The sequence below is a fragment of the Glarea lozoyensis genome, assembly GCF_000409485.1.
Source record: "Glarea lozoyensis ATCC 20868 chromosome Unknown GLAREA14, whole genome shotgun sequence".
In the NCBI taxonomy this organism is placed as follows: domain Eukaryota; kingdom Fungi; phylum Ascomycota; class Leotiomycetes; order Helotiales; family Helotiaceae; genus Glarea; species Glarea lozoyensis.
The window spans coordinates 1,433,980-1,453,880 of record NW_007360988.1 but is presented as its reverse complement, the minus strand read 5'-3'; the positions used below and the strand labels follow the sequence as shown (position 1 = coordinate 1,453,880).

Sequence of the window (19,901 nt, the reverse complement as noted above, 5' to 3'; positions counted from 1 at the left end):
GGGGTGAATCACATGACATGCCGCAAGCGGATATGCACGGCCCCTGTCCTGGGATTTATCACTTATCGCCTCCTCTGCCTCGTGTTGCAGCCTCATCACCTCATCACCTCATCTATACTTACAGCCTCCCCCCGGGACGAGTAATTCTCCTTGCAAATCGCCAAAATGCCGAGAGCGGAAGCAGGTTCAACTAAAGATCTTAACAACCGGCTGAAGTCCAAGGGCCTACAACGCCTGAGATGGCACTGTCAAGTCAGTATTACTCTTGCTGTTTTTTACACACTCCTACTAACCCTCAGCTCAGGTATGCGAGCGGCAAATGCGCGACGAGAATGGCTTCAAGATGCACGTACAGTCTGAATCGCATGTCAGACGTATGCTATTAGTCGGCGAGGACCCACGCAAATTCATCAACGACTACAGCAATCAATTCCAGCGCGATTTCCTACAACTTTTACGTACCAGTCACGGCGAGAAGAAGATACACCTAAATCATTTCTACCAGGAATACATCAGTAATAAGGAGCATATACACATGAATGCGACCAAATGGCCGAGTCTGACGGAATTTGCAAAATTCCTTGGTCGCGAAGGTATCTGTAGGGTCGAGGAGGAAGAGAGAGGATTGTTCGTCAGCTGGATCGACAATTCCCCCGAAGCGCTTCGAAGACAAGATGCGATCAGGAAAAAGGAGAGACAGGATAAAGGGGACGAGGAAAGAGAGCAGATGTTGATTCGGCAACAAGTTGCAAGAGCCAAGGCGGAAGCGGGGGAAAGAGAAGATGATCTCAGTGATGGGGAGAGAGAATTGAAGAGAGAGGGAGATGAGAAGATAAAATTGAGCTTTGGTGCGAAGCCTGCTGCGACGAAGGCGGAACCTCTACCCGTGGAGACAGCAACATCAGTTTCTGCTATTCCGACAAATGATATCGAGGAATCACCAAGCGTGGAGAAGTCATCAGAAGCAGTAGAAAAGCCAGCTACCGAGACGGCTGCACCAGCAAAGGTCACGATGAAAATGGGCTTCTCCAGCAAACCCAAGAACGTATTTTCTGCCGCAAAGAAGAACGCTCTTGGGGGAAAGAAAGCTGCAGCCATCGAGCAACCAAAGAAGATGAGCGAGGCAGAACGAATCATGAAAGAAGAAATGGCTAAAAAGCGAGGACCCTCAGGATTCGGCGGGCCAGTCCAAAAGAAGCAACGATTTTAACTATTTTGGATTTGGGTGTATATATGTGTACGGAGTAAGGGCAGATGGCATTTTAACCGCATATGGGAGGGGATATCGGCGTCACAGGGGAAGATACCAACGGTTTAGATATTTGTAGAATAAATTCATTAACTTTAACGTTCAGGTTCATAACTCCTCGTAACTCCTGCTCCCATGCGCTTTGATATCACCACGAAATAGAAGAGCTCTCTTGCCATGTATTCCGCCCCTCCACAAACAAACAATGACCGGTCAAATCAATATGGGTGCTCGACTCGCAGTCACATCCTCCAGATCAATTCTCTTTGAAACCACGCCCGCTTGGTCCATCTCAAAAACGAACCTCTAATCAGCCTCCGTAGCCGTCCCATCTCTCCTAAAACCCAATTAGCACACGTCTCGCCCCCAATACAAACATCTCAACCTACGGCAAATATCTTATCCTCATCTCATCCTCCATAACCGCCACCACCTCATCGGGCAACGTGCCCGACACCTTCGTCGCATAAACGCCCTTCACATACCCATCCAGCCGCTGCCACTTCGCAACCCAGCTCTTACTCGGATCCGCGAGCGCGATCAGACCCTCGAATACCTGCGACGTGCAGTCTGCGAGTTGATCGGGCGACCCGGCGATGTGGAGGAATTCTTCGCAGTTCGGACAGCCGTGTTTGATGAATTCGGAGGTCGTGCGCACGATCGCGCAGACCATGCAGGCGCGCAGGTTGCGGTGCTGGCCGGTGGGCACGAAGGAGGTTGATTCTGCCATTATTGGAGGTGAGGGGATGTTTAAGGGGGAGAACTGGTGGTGGGGAGCTGGGTTGGTTGTTTCTTTGTGGAGTTGTGGTTGTGAGGGATTGATGCGAGCGGGAGACGAGGCGGAAAGTCGAGTGTCAAAGAAAATTGTGGAGATGGCGAGGCTGATATTCGGAGATAAAGAGGTTAAACCCTGTCGTCGGACTTACTTTGTTCGACTATTAAGTGTTGCTGTGATGAGGCGGGATAATAAAACTTAAATGATTTAGAGATGTAGTTTCCATTAAAATCTGACATAATTGATGTATTTACTACGGCAAATCTTGTATTAATTGGTTTCCTTTGAATTAAACAATGGTATTTCTTGAAATGACCCTTGTCTCTCCGTCTACTTGCAAAGCCAAACTTCTACTCCCGCTTTTGAACCACTTGCAAAATATACAGATTTATACATAAAATACAGACATCCTCCAAGGTTGTTTTCTGATTAGAAACCAACAGCGTCCCTAACCAAACCCATAGTCTCCTCGGCACTCTCCCTCGCCTTTCTCCCGCCTTCTCTTTCCACATTCTCAACGTAGCCCTCATCATCGAGGATCCTCTCATACTCATTTCTTACACCCTCTAATCCGACAGAAATTGCATCGGCAACCAATGATTTAAACTTCCCCAGACCCATATCACCATGCACTTTCCCCAGTTCCTCTGCACTTCTTCCTTCAACATCAAAATGACTTAATAACGAAAGAAGGTTAGCAACGCCAGGTCGATTAACAGGATCATACGAGACGGAGTTCAGAGAATCGGTCAGTGCGGACATGACATTTGCCTTAATGGTGGAAGGAGAGTCAGTGATGAGGATTCGTGACCGGGCATCTGGATTGGATTTGGACATCTTTTGATGTGGATTCTGTAGCGACATCACTCTCTTAGCCGGTGCTGTTTCAAGTTAGTATCGAGTCAAACCATGAGAAGAGAAAGCGGTTACACATGATGGTCTTTGGCTCCACGAGATGAGGACCATAAGCATGGTTGAAATTCGTAACACATTCTCTGGCGAATTCAAGATGCTGACTCTGATCTTCACCCACTGGTACATGAGTTGCACTAACCCAAATTAGCTTCTCTTTCCAAATGATAGCAAGATATGTACCGATGAACTAGTATATCAGCAGCTTGTAGCACTGGATATGAGAATAGGCCAAGTTTAAGCTTAGATTTACTACTCTCATCTAACGGCGATGCATTGTCTTGAAGCTGTAATTTACTCTGTTTCATGTTAGCAACACACCAATAGTCAATATGTGGTGATCTACCTTCCATTGTGTCATTCGTGATAAATATCCCATACTAGCTGTACAACTCAATATCCACATTAATTCTGAATGTGCAGGGACCTATAATGCATCAGCTCTAGTCTTTAACTTTCTTCATTCCCCACACATATAACCAAATCAACTCACCGCACTCTGTGAAAACAGCACACACCTCCCCGGATCCAGTCCCACCGCCAAAAGCGTAGCTAAACTCTCCTTTTTCCACCTCTTCAACCTGGCCGCTTCCTGTGGTACAGTGATAGCATGTAAATCCACAATACTAAATAGTAACTTCGTTTCTGGGGTTGCTGTATTTTGAAGATGAACCCATTGATGTAAAGCTCCTAGGTAGTTTCCAAGATGAGGTATTCCTGTGGGCTGGATGCCCGAGAAGATGGTCTGTGGTGAGGCAGATGATTGGGATCTTGCATTGGAATTATACGTTGGGTGAGTCGAAAATGAACGGGAAGTTTTGCATGAACAAATTAGAGAGGGATTGTGCCGGACCAGCCGAGGAAAAGGTTTGGATATTCTCATGGTTGATGGATGAGTTGTACAGGTCAAGGAGCCATACGCGAAATTTTGAGGTAAACGCGCATGCACGTGATGATCTCATGTCCTATAAGTATCACAGCGTGCTTAGAATTAGCATTTTGGTTATTAGATGAAAGCTATTTATAAATTTGGGTAATTCTCCTGCAGTCTCGTTCTAGAGATTGTGATAAGTTTTACAGAATGTACACCTAAAAATCCAACCAAAGACTCCATAATATACAATGCCCCATTCCCTCTTCATACTGGTGGAGGAACCTTGACATAAGGAGCATTACCATGAGTCGCTGCTCTAAAGTTCTCCCTGTTGACTAGCTCCATAATCTGATCTGCAGTCAACTTATTGCCCTTAGCAACACCAACTTGGTCCCATGTCTTATCGACCGTATCCTTCATCTTCTCCATCTCGATATCCATATTCTTGCCAACATCTACAACCACTTGTCAGTAAAATACACATCAAGCCCAAAGTGTAGAACGTACTAAGTGCCTCAAACTCGAAAACATTAGCCTTCATACCAATTCCATAATAAGCATGTTTTCTGATGAAAGCCAACCATATTTCTACCGTCTCCGGGTTTCCATCCTTAATTTGTATAAGTCTTCGCACAGTCCTTCTTTCAAAATTTTCTTGACTCTTCTTGAAAATGAAAGAACTCCTAGGAACCGTCCACCTTTCAACAATTCTGGGGAGTGGGACAGGTCCAGAGGCGGGGAGACCCAGGTAGTATGCAGCGCGCAGACAGAAATCAGCGAAGAGTTCGAGATTGCGGACATTGTAAGATCTTAGCTGAAGATCGCAGGTAGGGACACCGTATTTGGCTTCTCGACGGAGAGGACGTAGGTATACTGCTTGTACTGCGCGAGGTAATCGGGGGGGTTCGTCTGAAGTATCCGGCATCGATATCTCTACGTCCGAGGTGGCGGATGATTCAGGAGCCTGAGCGCCTTCCTCTCGAACTGTAGCTGCCTGTACGTCTGAGTTTCCATGCTGAGTTGAGGGCGGTGAGCTGGTCTTGTTAGAGGCTTTCGGTGGAGTATGAACGAGAAAACCTACGGAGGCGCTGAAGCTTTGGGTTCTGGAGGTGGTTGCCTGTAGGACAGTCAGCTCGCAAGACATTCACAATTAAAATAGGGTTCTTACACCATTTCAGATGCATATCGCCGTGAAATAACAGACTGTTGAATGCATTGTTGCGCTCTGAAATTATGGCTAGCTAGCCTACTCGAGACCGGCGCAAGTGGTGTTGCCTTCGATCAATCAGTACTCCGCAGTTATCATAACGTGTACCAATGATCACTTACTGCGACCGATCGATTGAGTATTCGCCAAGGCATTCGTATGGGCGCTGATGTAGCCATGGTGTTGTGTTGAGCTTGATGGTATTCTGGTGTTCCTCTACTGGCCCCAAAATATTTCTCGGCTACAACCGCGTCAACTGGCCAGGTGCAGTGGGCAGACAAGGCTAAGATTCGGGTACTTTTTCAAGTAAAAGTAATAAGAGCTCAATTTTTTTTTCACTATCTTCGATATTCGGACAGCTACTAAATGACATCATGTTACAAATTGAAAGTTTCTTCTACGTATGGTTGTCATTTTGCCAGCTTCATTGAGGCATCTTAATACGGCTTCGCCTAAGGAGCCAAATTGAACAACAGCGAAAGAGACCAAAATCCAGTCATTTGAGTCTGTCGTCAAATATTCACTCAAAGCATAAGACTATAAAGGTTGGACATGTATCTTGGGCACACAAGTCAAGCTTCTTTATTGCAGTGTAGGATTGATGGTAGTATACAGTAGTCACATTAAAGTAAACGACTGGAGCAAGTGGTGGTCTGTGTCCATGGACAGATTTTCATTGTAACAGTGTACCGTATGGATAGAAGATTCTACTTCAGATACCTTTCAGACTTACAGTTGTGCAATGTTTTGTCTTCGCTCCTCTTGCTTGAGTTTTAGCTTTTGACCTTTGATTGACGAGACCTGACCAAGTATATCGGGAGACTTCCCGAGGGACTGCTCCAGGCTCTGGAGTCAACAGATAAACATGTGACGGGCAAGTCTTGTAGTTGCGTGCTATTAGCACACCTGTCGTCTAATGTAAAGCCTTAGGCTTTGCTCACAGAACCAACCAGAGTCGCATATATACCGCTCTTCAACATGACCCCCAGCAGATTACTTACGAGAACAGACCGAAATGCCGCATACAGATGACGACGCGTGAGCGTAGGTAGATTGACCATACCCACGGGAATTGCTGTTCCAAATTCTCTCACGTACCTAGGCGCCAATATTCTAGCTGTATTACCCTCACGGCTCAAGGTGCAGTGATGTCCTGACTCAGGGCTAAGACGGCGGACCAAAGTGAGCGCCGCATGTGTTGGTGAAAACAATCCGAAGCATTCAACGCATTGCGGCATCCACTATTGTTTTAAGATCGTTTGCCTGGGCGATGGCTTATGGCAATTGCTTGGTCGACTGTCAAGACCAGCTATTGCTTGGCGGTACGTGGATGATTTTGCAACGAGGTATGATGATGTGAGTGTCGTTGATGGTGTCTGACTTTCAGACTTTTTCTCCTCGTCGGATGGCCTTCATCTTCTTGTAATGAGCCTTCTTGCCACTCGTTTTAGATTCCTGAATCTCGTTGTACTTGGACTTGAATCGACCGGAGTGTTTTTCGCTCTGGAGAACCTCTTCAACCAAGGTCCGCTTCCTCTCTTTATTGGTGAGTCTGGCAGTGAAGAACTCAGTAGGTCCCTCGATTATTGTACCGACTTGAGAGAACTCCGGTACAGAAGCTTTGGAAGACTCCTTTTTGTAAAATCGTTTTGGGTCCAGAACAGATCTCATTTTGAGCAGTTGTAAATCGCGTTTGAGCTCCGGGGTGAGGTTGGTCTTTGGTAGATTGTACCAATCGGCGCCAGCGTTTGCTTTCGCATTCTAGGATCCAGTTAGAGTCTACTCCAGAAAAATGCACCGCAGTAAAATATGTATAGTAGATTTTCTTCTCAGCGTAACTATGAATAGTAAAACATCATTTTGTGTAGGGCGGTCCCAAGACGGGACCGTATTCTACGTCACGTAAAATTTGGGATAATTTTCATCATAAAAGAAACAGATTCGCAAGTAAAGCAGATATACTGCGAAAAATGCGTACCTTTGCAGCCTTTGCCTTCGCCATGATGGGGTCCTCGACAGTTCTGATGCCATTCGCGAGTTTGCGTACTTCAGGATTGATTAGCATCGAGGGATTGACTCGAGCGCCTTGGTCGGTCTTCTGAATGTATGGAGTAATGGTTTTGTCGGAGGCAATTGTAGGAAGTCTGGTGGAAACTGTATTAGCAAAATTGAGGGGCACGCCCGAGGAATAACATTACCTCTGTGTTAAGAATGACGACGCATCTTGAGAGCCTTTTTTGCCTTTGGCGGCTCTCAGTCTTTGTTCCGCATCCTTGAGCAGTTGTTGAATCTGCTGATCGGAAAGATCGTCCATGGTTGTTGATTTGATGTTTGAAAGCTTGAGCTCCGACGAGGCTCAGAAAATATTTTGACAAGTTTTCGCTAATCATGCCAGAGCGCGCTAGACCAGATTGGACTTAGCACGACTGTCAAATCCACCTGCAAAAGTCGGTCAAACGCGCAATTCTGGCGGAAGACCTCATGATGACGATGGTGAAGCTATTTCGATGTGCAAAAATGCATACACCGCTTCAATGTTTTGATTGGTAAAGGGGACATGCAGAAGCAGATTGGGCACTGATGGTCTCACGGTCATGGAAGCGGTCGCAGAAAGTCAGACTCAGCCTTGTTTCCATGGGTTGAGCAAGCCTAGTTGCGCTCGGGTTTGAAGAAAGCTGTGAGATGGAGACGATGGGTTTTGCTCTGAGGCTTGTGGCTCTGCGTTGGCAATCCGGACATCCCACACACACATAACACATAAAACAGAGATACACGCGCACCAGCGAGAATCTAGCTGCCCAATATTGTATGAAGTCGAGTCGAGTCGAGTCGAGGCAAAAAGAGCACGTCGCGGTCGTGGGATTTTCGTTATATAAAGTCTCCCCCCACCCTCCAGCCCACGTTGTCGTGCGTGCGTCCTTGATCTCCAGTCTTTGCATCCCCTCGACTGAGGTTGTCTGTTGTCTGCTTCTGCTTGCTTCAACTCCGCAGCCTCTCGTGAGCCTCTCTACAAAGTCGCACCACCCAGGAACGGGGCAACCCCCAGGAAATTAGATCTCCCTCTTCCCCATAGGACCAGCCATCTGGATCGTCAATTCGTGGTGTTGAGTGGTTCGGCTTCTGTTCCAGTCAGTGCCTTTCCAGACCCTCCGGGCACCCCATTTGCTGCCTTCTCGCCAACCGCAAGGGACCTCCAAGTTGTCGCCGGCACAAGCTCGACAACCACCTGGCGCACCCAGAGCTCCAGCTCCAGCTCCAGCTCCAGCAGCCATCCAATCACCAGCGTCGATTCTCATCTATTGTCAACAATCGCGAACCTCACAAGAACGCAGGTCGCGCAAACAGATTTCCTCAAAACGCCGTGCAACGCTCAACTCGCGATCGCTCTGCAACTCGGTTTGCATCCCGTGCAACAGCAATCGGAACGTCAGCTTCCGCCGCACGACTGCCTGGACAAACGCCGGCCGGGCCAACAATCGCAGCGCAAGTCTCTCCGACCAGCGCATCTTCCTCCATCACCCACCCATCGACGACCGCGATCCATCGGGCCCCTCCCAACCATCCTGCAGCAGCAACCTCAGGTTCGAAATCCCGCGTGCCCACCGGCTTCGCTCTCGTTGAAAAGAGCTGTCGCAAAAGAAGCCAGCCGATTCGAAAGCTGTCGGCCATGGATTCACAGAATCCGCCGAGCTCGTCCCACGGACAAGCAGGACAACGCGCACAGCCGGTGTATGATACCAATCATGGCGGCCACTATGGTAAGTTTCCGAAGTACTATCACTCTCACGATCCTATGAAAAGAGCAAACAGAAAGGCCACGCCTTCATCTGTTCTGGGGCACCGCGCCCAGTGTACAGACCAGTCTCCAGATGGAAATCATTGGCTAACGAATATGTGGTTGCTACAGGTGCCAGTGCGACTGTAGGTCCCAACCACGTCTTGCGCCATGTCTATCCGTACTGACTGGTGTTGCTATTTAGCTTGCGACTCAAGGATTCGCGCCGGTTGCTGAATTCTACACAGGAGCTTGGGCAAATGTATGTTTCCGCACGCGACGCAAACAAGGTAAACAGTGCTGATTGAGGGGTACAGGTCAACCAAGGACTCCACGGAAACTACAAAGACATCCTTACCACATATTGGCAACATATAATCACGCATCTCGAGAGCGAGACTCACGACTACAAGCTACATCAATTGCCATTGGCTCGAATCAAAAAAGTCATGAAGGCTGACCCAGATGTCAAGATGATCTCGGCCGAAGCGCCTATTCTATTTGCCAAAGGTTGTGATATCTTTATTACGGAGCTTACAATGCGCGCATGGATACACGCCGAGGAGAACAAGCGTCGGACACTGCAGCGATCAGATATCGCATCTGCGCTCGCCAAATCTGACATGTTCGATTTCCTGATCGACATTGTGCCTCGCGAGGAGGCCGCTTCCCACGCAAAGAGGGCTGCTGGAACTGCAGGTCCTGCTCCAGGTGCGCCGGCTGGTACATCTCAGATCCCTCCACAGCATGTTCCCCAGCAAGCTCCGCAACAACATATGTCCCAACCCGCGTATATGCCTGCTCCTGGATTGCCAGAGCACGAGTACCCACAGCAGCCTCCAATGTACTCGGGCCAAGTCCAGCCCAATCCCGCTGGCTCATATGGTGCACCTCCACCACAAATGTACAATGAGATGGAAGGCATTTACGGCTATCCTGGAATGCAGCCCCAACAAGTATATCTTATCCCCCACTCCATGTTTCATACGCTAACAATGTTGTAGCAAATGTATCAAGTTCAACAACAGCGTCCACATGACCCGTCTGTCGGTCATGACCCTGGGCACAGCTATCCCCGTAACGACGGAGGGGATGCTGATGCTGATGCAGAAGGTGAGAGGGATTATGAGGTTGGCTAAATGGTATTGCTCAGAGGAGTAAATGTTTGAGGAAGTAGTGTGGATTTTCGGAGTTTGGTGGCAACAATTACCCCTATTTCATAGCAGTCGTTTGGCGCTTGGGTTAACCATAAATGAGAACCCAGATTGTTTTGAGCTCCGTTCTTCTGTTATTGCAGTGATATGATGAATGCACACTAGCCTCGTCCGAAGCGGGAGGAGAAGTTTGCTGCCATACCTCCTGTCCTGACTGTCGGGCTTTGTACGGTATGAGTGAGCCTGTAATACAAATGTTAGCATCTACGTCTGAAACCCCACCACTGAAGATAGATGCATACTTCTCCAAAATCAGCGGGCCATTCATAGCATCCACTCGTCCAAATTTTCGATTTCTCACCCCAATGTCATAAAACTCATCAGGATTATCAGTCTGCATAAGCTGCACAGTCTGCTGCAACTCCTCCAGGGTATCTTTGAGCAAGAATGGATTCTCCAGCGTATCCACGAAGTCAGATAGGAAAGACACATCTTTCGCCAACGCGGCAACGCCATGGGGATTGATTTTCGGAGCTTCAAGCGTAAGAGCGAGGATCATGGCCGCGGCGTGAGCGAGCGCGTCGAAGTAAATGAGCTCCTTGATTTCTCGAGGGAGGCCGAGGAGGGTGCTGTTCATGATGGTAGAGAGGTAGCGTGTCATTGTTTGCATGTATCCCGAGGGTTCGGTCTGGAGGGTTGGAGCCATCCAGTCGTACTCCGCCGTTCCGACCAGGTCGTCGATTTTGGAGTTGACGAGCTCGAAGATCCGTTTTTCGGCGGTTTTCTTGTTGCTTCGGAATTCGGATGTCGCGTTAAGAACAATGGGGCCGCCGGCTGAGGTTGAAGAACGTGCTGCGATTAGGAGCTGTTCGAGTTCTTTGCAGGCTATCTCGAAGTGTTCAAGGTTGATGAGAATCTGGACGATTTGGCCGAGATATTGGACACTCAGCCGTTCGACAAGTGATTTGCACACTTTTTCAGACAAGAGCTCATCTAAGGACTAAAATATAGACATCAGCATTATTTTAAGTGCATGGTTGGTTTTTACTAACCCTCTTCAAAGTCTCATCAATGACCTTCGGTTGTTGGAAGTGGTCGTCCAGAAAATAGTAGAAATTGATTCAGAAAATTCCTGATGTCGATACAGCAAAGCGGGTACATCTGAGAAAATGGTAATACACAAGGAAAGCTTGATGATAGGTCAGCAGTATATGATGAGAGAGGCGAGGTAATACATACGTGAGGCCTTCTCTCGGCTTATCCGGAACGTACCAGCTAACGTTGATAACTTTGTCATACTCGTCCAGATTTTCAACTGGCATCGGCATATAATCGTCGGTAGCGACAATCTATGAAAGGTTAATGCTTGCGTCTGGCTGTGGAAAGATCGGCGTACTTCTTGGAAATCTTCGCTGAATCGTTTCTTCAGCAATTCCGCATATTTCTCGAATATCACAAGGAGGAAGTTGTCCAATGCCGCCACAGAGTACGACCACCCCTAATCAGGTTATTAGCATTGCAAAAATCGCAGTCATCATACTACAGTACCTGCATGGTTTGTATGAAAAGAGCGATAACCCCTTTCGTCTTCAGAAGATCATCCGCATTGTCGATCTTGCTGAGAGCCTTAGTAATAAGCTTGATAGCCGTGTTGCACATTGAATCCCAGAGCTCATCAACCTCGACCGGAGACCTAAGATTGTGCGCTCTCCTCATGGTGGCTTTCTCAATGATTGCAAAGCCAGCTATACTTTCTAGCAAAGTACTAAGACTCGTTTCATCATCTGCTTGGAGATCAATAGACGTTGGAAGCAAAAGTTCTTTCTGTTGTCTCCTAGTAGCAGCATATTCCGCTCTGAATTTATCCGTCTGTCCAAGAGCCTCGTGGATATGTATACATTCGAAAAGTGGAGTGAAGTCGACTATCAGCTCGTCGTTGTTTAAGACGTCAAACTCCTCGCTCTCGTCAAACACCAATTCGATGGCAGAGTTCAGCTTGAAGTTCTGCAAATATTCATTCTCATCCACACGCTCCTTTTGCCGTTTCCTCCTGCATTCGGTGTGGTAAAAGGCAACTTCCCCCAGGAACTGTGACATCTCTCTGATCCTGTACAACCAAGTATTGAGATCACTCATAACAGCCTCCGAGATAGCCTTTTGTGACGAGGGAATAGATTGTTGTATGATTTCTGCCAGCTTGTGCTGAGTCGCATATTTGTTTTGAATCGTAGGAATCAAATACTCGTTCTGTAAATCATCCAACGCCTTGAGAGCTCCATAATATTTCTTCTTCCGAATCAAATCATGAGCCTGGTTGACTGCGTGCAATATCTTGAGGGATTCTTTTAAGGCTTCCGAGGCTTCTGCAATGTTCTGGCGTACAGCTCTGGTGTCTACCAAAGCTTGCTTCTGAGCAGCTAATTTTTCTGTGCTTGTTTGTATGGACTGGTTGAGCTTCAGGATCTCTGAAGTAAGATTCATTGTCCCCTCGCGGACTTGCTGTAGCTGATTGACGGACGTAAGGAATTCATCGTGCTTCGTCATGCCAACTTGTTCAATGTCGGCTTCACGCTCCGCTGCGTATTGCGACAAACTCTGCATGAGTCCCGGCGTCCGGCCAGAGTTTGTGGCATCTTTTAAGGCGGGAATGAGCTGATCGAGGTAATCTGTATCCGAAGAAGAGAGTATGATCTAACGTAAATGCATCAGTAAAGCCAGCAGAAGCTGGGGAAGGCTTGACTGAGTACCTGCTGCACAGCGACGCGGTAGTCGTCGTACTGAGGGGCTTTGCGTGGCATTTTGAGTGCGAATATGTTCAATGGGTTTGAGGAGACATATCATTTGCACATGAGCTAACGGTCACGGCGTATAGGAGCAAGGTGGATGGAAAATGGACGTCGTAATCTTAGCATCAGATTGTTTCCGAATCGCTGTCGCATTCCCTAAACGAGCCAGAATGCGGGCGCCATGCCCCTGTGATCCACTGTAGCTCGCCTAGCGTTGCAATCCGACCGCCCCCAGCAACCTAAAATCAACGTCTTTCAACTTGCAGAGCTTGTTCTTCGTCCATTTCCTTGATCCGTCATGAAGAATATTTTCTCGACGACCATTGACATCGGTACAAAGACTCGAGTAGCATACCTTCTTGGTATACTTATGCTTGCTGACTGTATATGTGCTAGGTCTCGTTGCGAATGGCTCGTTGGAGAGATTTTACGGAAGTAGGAAATGCAACTAGTCTGATAGATTTCTTCTCTCTCAGGTCAGATGGAAAGTAGTAAATAGATGAGAAGTAACCAGATGAGAAATGATCAGATGAGAAGTAATGACATGTTACAGGTTCCGTACTATGATCAGATCATCTATGCTGTAGTTTGATAGAGGACTGTCCTCGTCTATAGTGTAGATATCGATGAGCCAATAGCCAAAATCTCACATCCAGTTCGGAAGCACAGATTTCTTATGTTTCCTCTAAACATTATTCTAAGTAGTGTCTTAAGAGCAAGTTTCAGGTTGTTACACTTTTCCGTCTGACTAGACGTTAATAACGTGTGATTTGCTCAGCTAGACACCTACCACGGGGTAAAAATAAAATGGTGTAATGATCATCAATTCTCGAGTCTCTGAAGCTAGAAGATGAAGCTTGCAGTTTCTTGAGATGTTGTGGTATTCCACTCCCTGAACGACACCTTTCTTGGCTCTCTTATCAAACCACGTGTTTATACAGCTACCGTGTACTTTCATTTTCAGCTAAGAGTTGTTTTTCATCACTTATCGAACTCAATTATTATAGGCACTTATGTTATTGAGTGTCATAACTTATGGGTCCACGATAACCAAGCTCAATTGCTTTGCCAAGGACTTTCGTCACATAACTTGAACACTCACTCTCATTCTGGTGCTCAATGTACAGATACATTAAGCGAGATTGCTTGTGTTGACATATATTCCAAATTATGAACTTGGACTTATGACAATCGTTCTGTCGAATCCCGGACTATTGTCAGAAATTCGGATACGTCTCCTCCGCTTAGCAGAAGGGATGACATCTGAATCATTTGATGTGGGAAATTTTCTTCCTAGCAAAATAGCTTGGTCTGACATTCTCAAAGGAATGCATTTACTTTATCGTTTACTTTGTAGGGCTGCAATGTCAGTGTGTTATGTCGGGTCATCCTTGGCGTCCCACTATGAAATCAGTATACTGTTTGAACTACAATAAAACTATTAGCAAGATTCTGAATCTAATAGCAAAATTGCGGTATCAAGAATGTCCCGAGGTTGCTCATTGTTCTTTCTGATTGAAGTTCCTATCAGATTGAAAGACCGTGTACTGTTGTGGTGGGACTGTCGACCTTGTGCGTGGGCTGGCAAGTACACAGCGTGGTATAGGGCAAGTGTCGATGCTACTTGCCAATTTTCCCCTGGCTTCAGGTTCACGGTTTTTTGTTTTGGTTGGATTATTGTTGAGACTATCAGACTTCCTAGAAATTTCCTTAGCAATAGCATCACAGGTAAAGAGCTTGGTTCCATGCAGACATGGAAATGGTATCACGCAGCATAGTTGAACTGCGGCGTATTGATGTTGGAGAAGGAGTCACTTCTCATGAGACTGTTGCATGCTTCCGAATCACTCATCTCACCTGTCGGAATCAGGTAGGACGGGACGGATCTTAGATAACAGCAAGTCACAGAACGAGCATCGTTCCAAGGCCTTCACAATAGCTCGCAAGCTCGACCTCAACACTTTACTGCGCAATGAGGACTACCCACAACCCATTGACCGCAGATCCACGCGCTCCTTCCCAGTCATCAGCCGCGTCAGGAAATAGGCGCTAATAAGCGCAAGGTGCCCACGGAAACTTCCAGCACCTCAACCGTCAATACGTACCTGGCCCCGGGGGGGACTGAGCTCAGCCGATGTTTGCCGATATACTCTATTTAGGAAGGCACGATCAAGAAGCCTGGACAATAAGGCGTCAAGCAAGACATGGGGGAGGTCTCGAAGTTGCCCCACTAGCGCACCTATTCTGTTCCATGCCGTCCTTCCTTCCAGGTCCTCCTCAAACAACACAAAACAAACAACTCAGAAGAGAGCCAAAAGTCCGTCCAACTCATCCTCATTCCTTCAAACCTTTTTTATCTTCATATCACGCGTCCTCCTGTCTCTAGTACCCTCCATCTCACGTCGTTATTCTTTGGAATCCATCAGAGCTACATCCAGCTACGATCCATCTTCACTCATCAACACGTCTTCGTAGGCGCTTCTTGGTGTGAAGATTACCATCTCCAGTCCTCCAAAGTCATCAGCAGACGCCATCATAGGCTTCTGAACAATTGGAGATCTAGATAAGCTCAGAATATTTTGATTTAGGACATTTGGTGGCATTTTGTCATCTTCGATTCAAGGTACGTTGATTCAGGGCTGGCAGCTCCTTCCGCGTCGAAGCAAGCGTCCTCCCGACTGTACCTACGCTTTGGAGCCTCTTTTCATCCTCCAACTTGTACTCGATGGGATGCGAAACTCCTTGATGGTATCACCGTGCTGACTGTTCCATCGTCACGCAGTCTTGACAGTCACATCCGACAGCTGTTCTCCAACGTCTTGATAAGATGGCTACTTTTGATCCCACTAGGCACAACAAGATGTATTCAGGCTCCCCACACTCGTCCTCGGACAGCAATGAAAACTTCGATGCAACCCCAGAGAGCAAGCTAACTGCTTTCTCTCCTGAGGATCGAAGTGTAGCTGCAAAGTCTTTTGGTGTGAAGGTTGGTGGTGCTCCTCTTACAGCAGGTCACCATGATCCTTTTGTCACAAACACTTCCAAGAACAAGGAGGTGAAGCTATCTGCCACCGCATCTACTTTTCAACCGTACGCTATTAACGCTACTTCAAGTGCGTCAGCCATCCCGGCTACACGCGTTCGAAGCTCATCTACGACGCCAGGCACACTTGAATATCTTCAAAAGGAGACACTTAATGCCGGTGAAGTTGATCATTTTGGCACCTTTACAACAGCTACTGGTGCGTCCAGATGTATGAAGGTCACCAGCCTTTACGGGGCTAATGCTCAGCAATTAGTCGAGGCATCGCTGGCAGTGAGTAACTGAGGACTGCCTTTTTGATGCTCCTACTAATATTGAACTAGAGATTGGAAAAGTCCGAGGGCTTTAATCGTAAAGGTGCAGAGCCTCGCATTGTCCCAATCAATTCTTCCACAGTTTTCATTCGCGAATCGAACATCGCTGATGCCGCCCGCGTATACACAAGCCTGAAAATTGATAACCTAGAAAATTTGGAGGTTTCCTACGTTTCTCCTTCTGTATATGGTCAATTTGTGTCACCTAATTCTGGGGCTATTTCATCCCACGAAGGCCAGGTAAGCATTGAATATTATCAAGCCATGCTACAGCGAGGCATATCAGTGCCAACTCCTCTTCAGGCCAATGTATGAATTGCTGACACTTTCTCCCATAGGTATATCTTGAGGTCGTCTATCCTGCTGGTGCTGCAATCAACAAGCATGAAGTTGAAAAGGGACTGATGAATCTGCTGGCTGTCGAGGGAGTCTTGTGCTCCTGGCAAAAGATTCCGTCCAACCAAGAAGGTGTCTTTCTCTTGCTCGCCGAATTTGCCGATGCTTCGTGCGCTCCTCGAGCTGTGCAGAGATTGAACCAGATGAAGATTGACGTAAGTCAATACCACTGTGCTCCTGACAATCGACTCTGTTATCTAACGTGTGAATCTCTTTACTTAGGGCATTGGGGCAATCTCCATCACGGCAAAACAGCACGCTCCAGATACGCTTGCTCCCCCGAAGCCAAGCAATAGTCCAGCAAAGACCCCAACTCGGCAATCGACAGATCGTTTGGGTCGCCTTACCGACCAGTTTGGTAGTATGGGACTCCATCGTGCTGACAGCTCAGAGCAAGACTCAAGTGTTCCGAACTTGTCGAGTCCTAATATGACTTCTGGGACAAGCCCATCCTCATCAGGTCGTCCGAGTCCCTACGGTCATATGCTCAACAGGACCCCAGGATCTATCGATCGTTCAAACGCGTATAGTGCAAGCATGGCCATGCAGCGTACACCTGGTTCAATTAACCGTTCTTCGGGTTTTAACGGACAAAATAGCACTTTACACACCCCAGGCTCAATTGACCGTTCCAATTCCTACCTTCCAGCAAGTATGACAGGAGGACTGGCATATCTTCCCGCGAACCCGTTCACCATGCCGCAAGGTGTGCCGGTCATGCTTGGAGGTCTCTATGCTAATACAGCTCCCACTTCATTACAACAGCCCCTGGTGACCCCCACGCATCTCTCTGCAACCGCAATGCAAGCACTTAGCCCGCATCTGTATGCAAGCCCTCCTTTTTACCAATATCCTGGCCTTGATACGTCCAATATCAGTCCCGTTGCCTTTCAGCACCAGAGCATGGGCATGCCATATTCCCCAGCTACGCCTGTCAACACACGAGAGCTCAGCCCATTCAATCGATCAACTTCTGGCAGCCGCCGCCAGAATGCAGTCAAGGTGCCCCCTCATGCACGCCGTCATCACCCAAACCCAGCGGCCGGTCAGCATAATCACGTCGATATCGCTCGTATTCAGGAGGGCTTGGATGTGCGCACTACTGTAAGTTGATAGGTTCGGAACAATCCAACTGACGGGCACTCACATCATTACAGGTTATGTTACGAAACATTCCAAACAAGGTGGATCAGGCTATGTTGAAGGAAATCGTTGACGAGTCAAGTTTTGGGAGATACGACTTCATGTATCTCCGCATTGACTTCTCTAACAATTGCAAGTATGATCATTCCACTTCCATTGAATGTCATCGGAAAAGCCTAATCTCTTGCAGTGTTGGATACGCCTTTATCAATTTTGTTGATGTAAGTTCGAATCTGGAAAATATTTTGGGTCTTCTGCTAACTTTGATAGCCTCTTGACATCGTCCAAGTAAGCTTTGGTCATTACTGGTTCTCTTGGAAACTAACAATTCGTAGTTTGTCGAGGCACGCAGTAATCAGAAGTGGCACCGCTTCAAGAGTGACAAGGTCGCTGAAGTTTCTTACGCAAGTATGTATCCGTCAGATCCGATATAGTATGTTTTCTGATCTGTTGTTAGCTATCCAAGGTCGCGACTGTCTCATTCAAAAGTTTCGGAACTCATCTGTGATGCTAGAGCCGGAACATTATAGGCCAAAGGTAAGAACTTCTAATAGCTACCGAGTACAAAGTCTTTTTCGCTAACTTCTTCAGCTGTTTTTCACTTTCCACGACCCGTTGAATCGAGCTGGCTGTGAAGACAAATTCCCATTATCTGACAATGCTTCCAAGTTGAAGCGAAGTTGTGAGAATGCCGAGCATGTTGGTAAGTTGTTTTGCCTCTTTTGCCAAGGAGTTTGCTGACAATATGGAGGTCTCTTTGCTCCCAGTGCTGGTCAGCACTTGAGAGACGAGCAACGCCGTCGCCGATCGCAATATGATCGGGGTACCAGCTTGGCTGAGAGGGAAGAGTACGATCTTGAGATATTTGAGCCTTTTGATAACACCCAAGGTCTTTACAACTTTCATTCTTGTGAGTTTACGCCCAGCACTTATCTGAGACCATTGATCTTCTAACAATGGCCCAGATTAAAAGTATGATAACAGTTTTTGATCCATGATTCATTCCAAACGAGTTCTGCATTTATTTGGGAACGAGTTTGTTTACTCAATTTCTGGCAAAAAACATATTTCGACGGTGGTTGTAGGTTCACCAATTGATGGCCTATTTGGGGAAGTATCTTTGAATCTGGCGGCAAGACAAGAAAGTTTACTTGCATCTTGCACAGAGGTTGGGATCTGACGAAATGGAAGGAAAAATATGATATTAGATGATATTTGCCTCAGTAGATCATCGCTGGCTTTTGCAAATCATGTACTTATGGGAGCTTTTTTCGTTCGCTTACGATAGCATACAAGCGTTTTAGGAGACTTTTGCCTGAATTTACAGACATTTGGCACAAATTATATCTAGCACCTGTCTATGTGAGGATTTTGTTGCTAGGACAAAAATTGTTACAAAACATAGGAGCTACATAGACTTGCTAGCCACCTTGCATTCACTCGAGGATTAAATAGGAATTCAAATATCCCAATAGGTCCCTTGGTTTTAGGTCAACGAAGTTATGAAGTCTGATTAGTCGCAGCAATGTACAATAATCACATGAGGTTCATTCGTACAGGAATAAACTCTTGTGCTTTTATGTTTTCGACTATTCATAATCTACAAATCAATGAATAAAGGCATTGTTGATCAACTGTAGAAAGTTTTACCGTTTTTCACATAGAGCCGAGATAGAAAAAAAGGCATATGGGGTAAAACAAAAACAAATTTAAACAATGAAAACAAGGCACAAGGGCAGTCGAGATTGTTGACAAATGTTGTTGCATTTGCAGAAAACATGAGGTGAGAGGGTGTTCAAAATGTAGGGAAATTGCTCAAGAAAACGAGGCAGGTTGTTTTTAACAAGCCAGAACAGAGATGCTGAGAGCTTTTTTGGGCATAGTAGAAGGTGGTATTTATTTGTTGAGAATTCGGAGGGATGGTATTGATTTCAATCATAAGGGATCGAGGATGATATATGCGGACTAACCGTGCGAGGAACTTGAGGTGGAATGCCACCTATTTAAAGAGGTGACACTGTTATCTGCGAGCCCAAGATGTTCGGTAGCTATGACTTATCACTGCGACTAAACCTCGTGATTCCAATGATATAGGCTTCTTGTTGAAGATCGAGGTTGTGATATGATAATGGAGGAGTCTATTTGCATGTTGTTCTATTTCCGAAATCTTATTTGTAGTTTCTGGAAGCGCACAGAATGATATGAGGTACTGATGGTGTCAGACATTATATGTACTTCCCACAAGGTCAATTGTGCAACGGATATAGATGTTC

At 46.7% G+C, this 19,901-nt stretch overlaps 8 protein-coding genes across 8 annotated transcripts; 3 read left to right on the top strand and 5 right to left on the bottom strand.

The window, feature by feature from the left end:
- Positions 1–165: 165 nt before the first annotated feature.
- GLAREA_07078 (C2H2 and C2HC zinc finger) lies at positions 166–1,210 on the top strand (the record flags this gene model as incomplete). The annotated part of the gene is made up of 2 exons (XM_008081026.1): positions 166–252; positions 305–1,210. The coding sequence occupies 2 exons, from the start codon at positions 166–168 to the stop codon at positions 1,208–1,210; spliced, it is 993 nt and encodes a 330-aa protein (XP_008079217.1).
- A 345-nt stretch (positions 1,211–1,555) lies between these two features.
- On the bottom strand, positions 1,556–1,979 carry GLAREA_07077 (RNA polymerase subunit; the record flags this gene model as incomplete). The annotated part of the gene is made up of 2 exons (XM_008081025.1): positions 1,556–1,586; positions 1,639–1,979. The coding sequence occupies 2 exons, from the start codon at positions 1,977–1,979 to the stop codon at positions 1,556–1,558; spliced, it is 372 nt and encodes a 123-aa protein (XP_008079216.1).
- A 474-nt stretch (positions 1,980–2,453) lies between these two features.
- On the bottom strand, positions 2,454–5,196 carry GLAREA_07076 (Nucleotidylyl transferase; the record flags this gene model as incomplete). Its single annotated transcript, XM_008081024.1, has 10 exons — positions 2,454–2,905; positions 2,955–3,073; positions 3,120–3,235; positions 3,283–3,363; positions 3,430–3,681; positions 4,081–4,265; positions 4,318–4,844; positions 4,892–4,927; positions 4,979–5,085; positions 5,140–5,196. 10 exons carry the CDS (start codon positions 5,194–5,196, stop codon positions 2,454–2,456), a joined length of 1,932 nt encoding a protein of 643 aa, XP_008079215.1.
- Positions 5,197–6,400: 1,204 nt separating this feature from the next.
- GLAREA_07075 (uncharacterized protein) lies at positions 6,401–7,331 on the bottom strand (the record flags this gene model as incomplete). The annotated part of the gene is made up of 3 exons (XM_008081023.1): positions 6,401–6,778; positions 6,996–7,161; positions 7,216–7,331. The coding sequence occupies 3 exons, from the start codon at positions 7,329–7,331 to the stop codon at positions 6,401–6,403; spliced, it is 660 nt and encodes a 219-aa protein (XP_008079214.1).
- Positions 7,332–8,067: 736 nt separating this feature from the next.
- GLAREA_07074 (uncharacterized protein) lies at positions 8,068–8,686 on the bottom strand (the record flags this gene model as incomplete). Its single annotated transcript, XM_008081022.1, has 2 exons — positions 8,068–8,308; positions 8,376–8,686. The coding sequence occupies 2 exons, from the start codon at positions 8,684–8,686 to the stop codon at positions 8,068–8,070; spliced, it is 552 nt and encodes a 183-aa protein (XP_008079213.1).
- A 74-nt stretch (positions 8,687–8,760) lies between these two features.
- Positions 8,761–9,931, top strand: GLAREA_07073 (Histone-fold containing protein; the record flags this gene model as incomplete). The annotated part of the gene is made up of 5 exons (XM_008081021.1): positions 8,761–8,775; positions 8,828–8,938; positions 8,998–9,054; positions 9,110–9,748; positions 9,797–9,931. 5 exons carry the CDS (start codon positions 8,761–8,763, stop codon positions 9,929–9,931), a joined length of 957 nt encoding a protein of 318 aa, XP_008079212.1.
- Positions 9,932–10,107: 176 nt separating this feature from the next.
- Positions 10,108–12,744, bottom strand: GLAREA_07072 (uncharacterized protein; the record flags this gene model as incomplete). The annotated part of the gene is made up of 6 exons (XM_008081020.1): positions 10,108–10,189; positions 10,249–10,946; positions 11,227–11,295; positions 11,343–11,444; positions 11,495–12,637; positions 12,694–12,744. 6 exons carry the CDS (start codon positions 12,742–12,744, stop codon positions 10,108–10,110), a joined length of 2,145 nt encoding a protein of 714 aa, XP_008079211.1.
- Positions 12,745–15,592: 2,848 nt separating this feature from the next.
- On the top strand, positions 15,593–18,598 carry GLAREA_07071 (RNA-binding, RBD; the record flags this gene model as incomplete). The annotated part of the gene is made up of 12 exons (XM_008081019.1): positions 15,593–16,048; positions 16,099–16,329; positions 16,428–16,640; positions 16,708–17,589; positions 17,643–17,764; positions 17,819–17,849; positions 17,899–17,916; positions 17,964–18,036; positions 18,086–18,165; positions 18,220–18,331; positions 18,380–18,538; positions 18,594–18,598. The coding sequence occupies 12 exons, from the start codon at positions 15,593–15,595 to the stop codon at positions 18,596–18,598; spliced, it is 2,382 nt and encodes a 793-aa protein (XP_008079210.1).
- Positions 18,599–19,901: the final 1,303 nt, after the last annotated feature.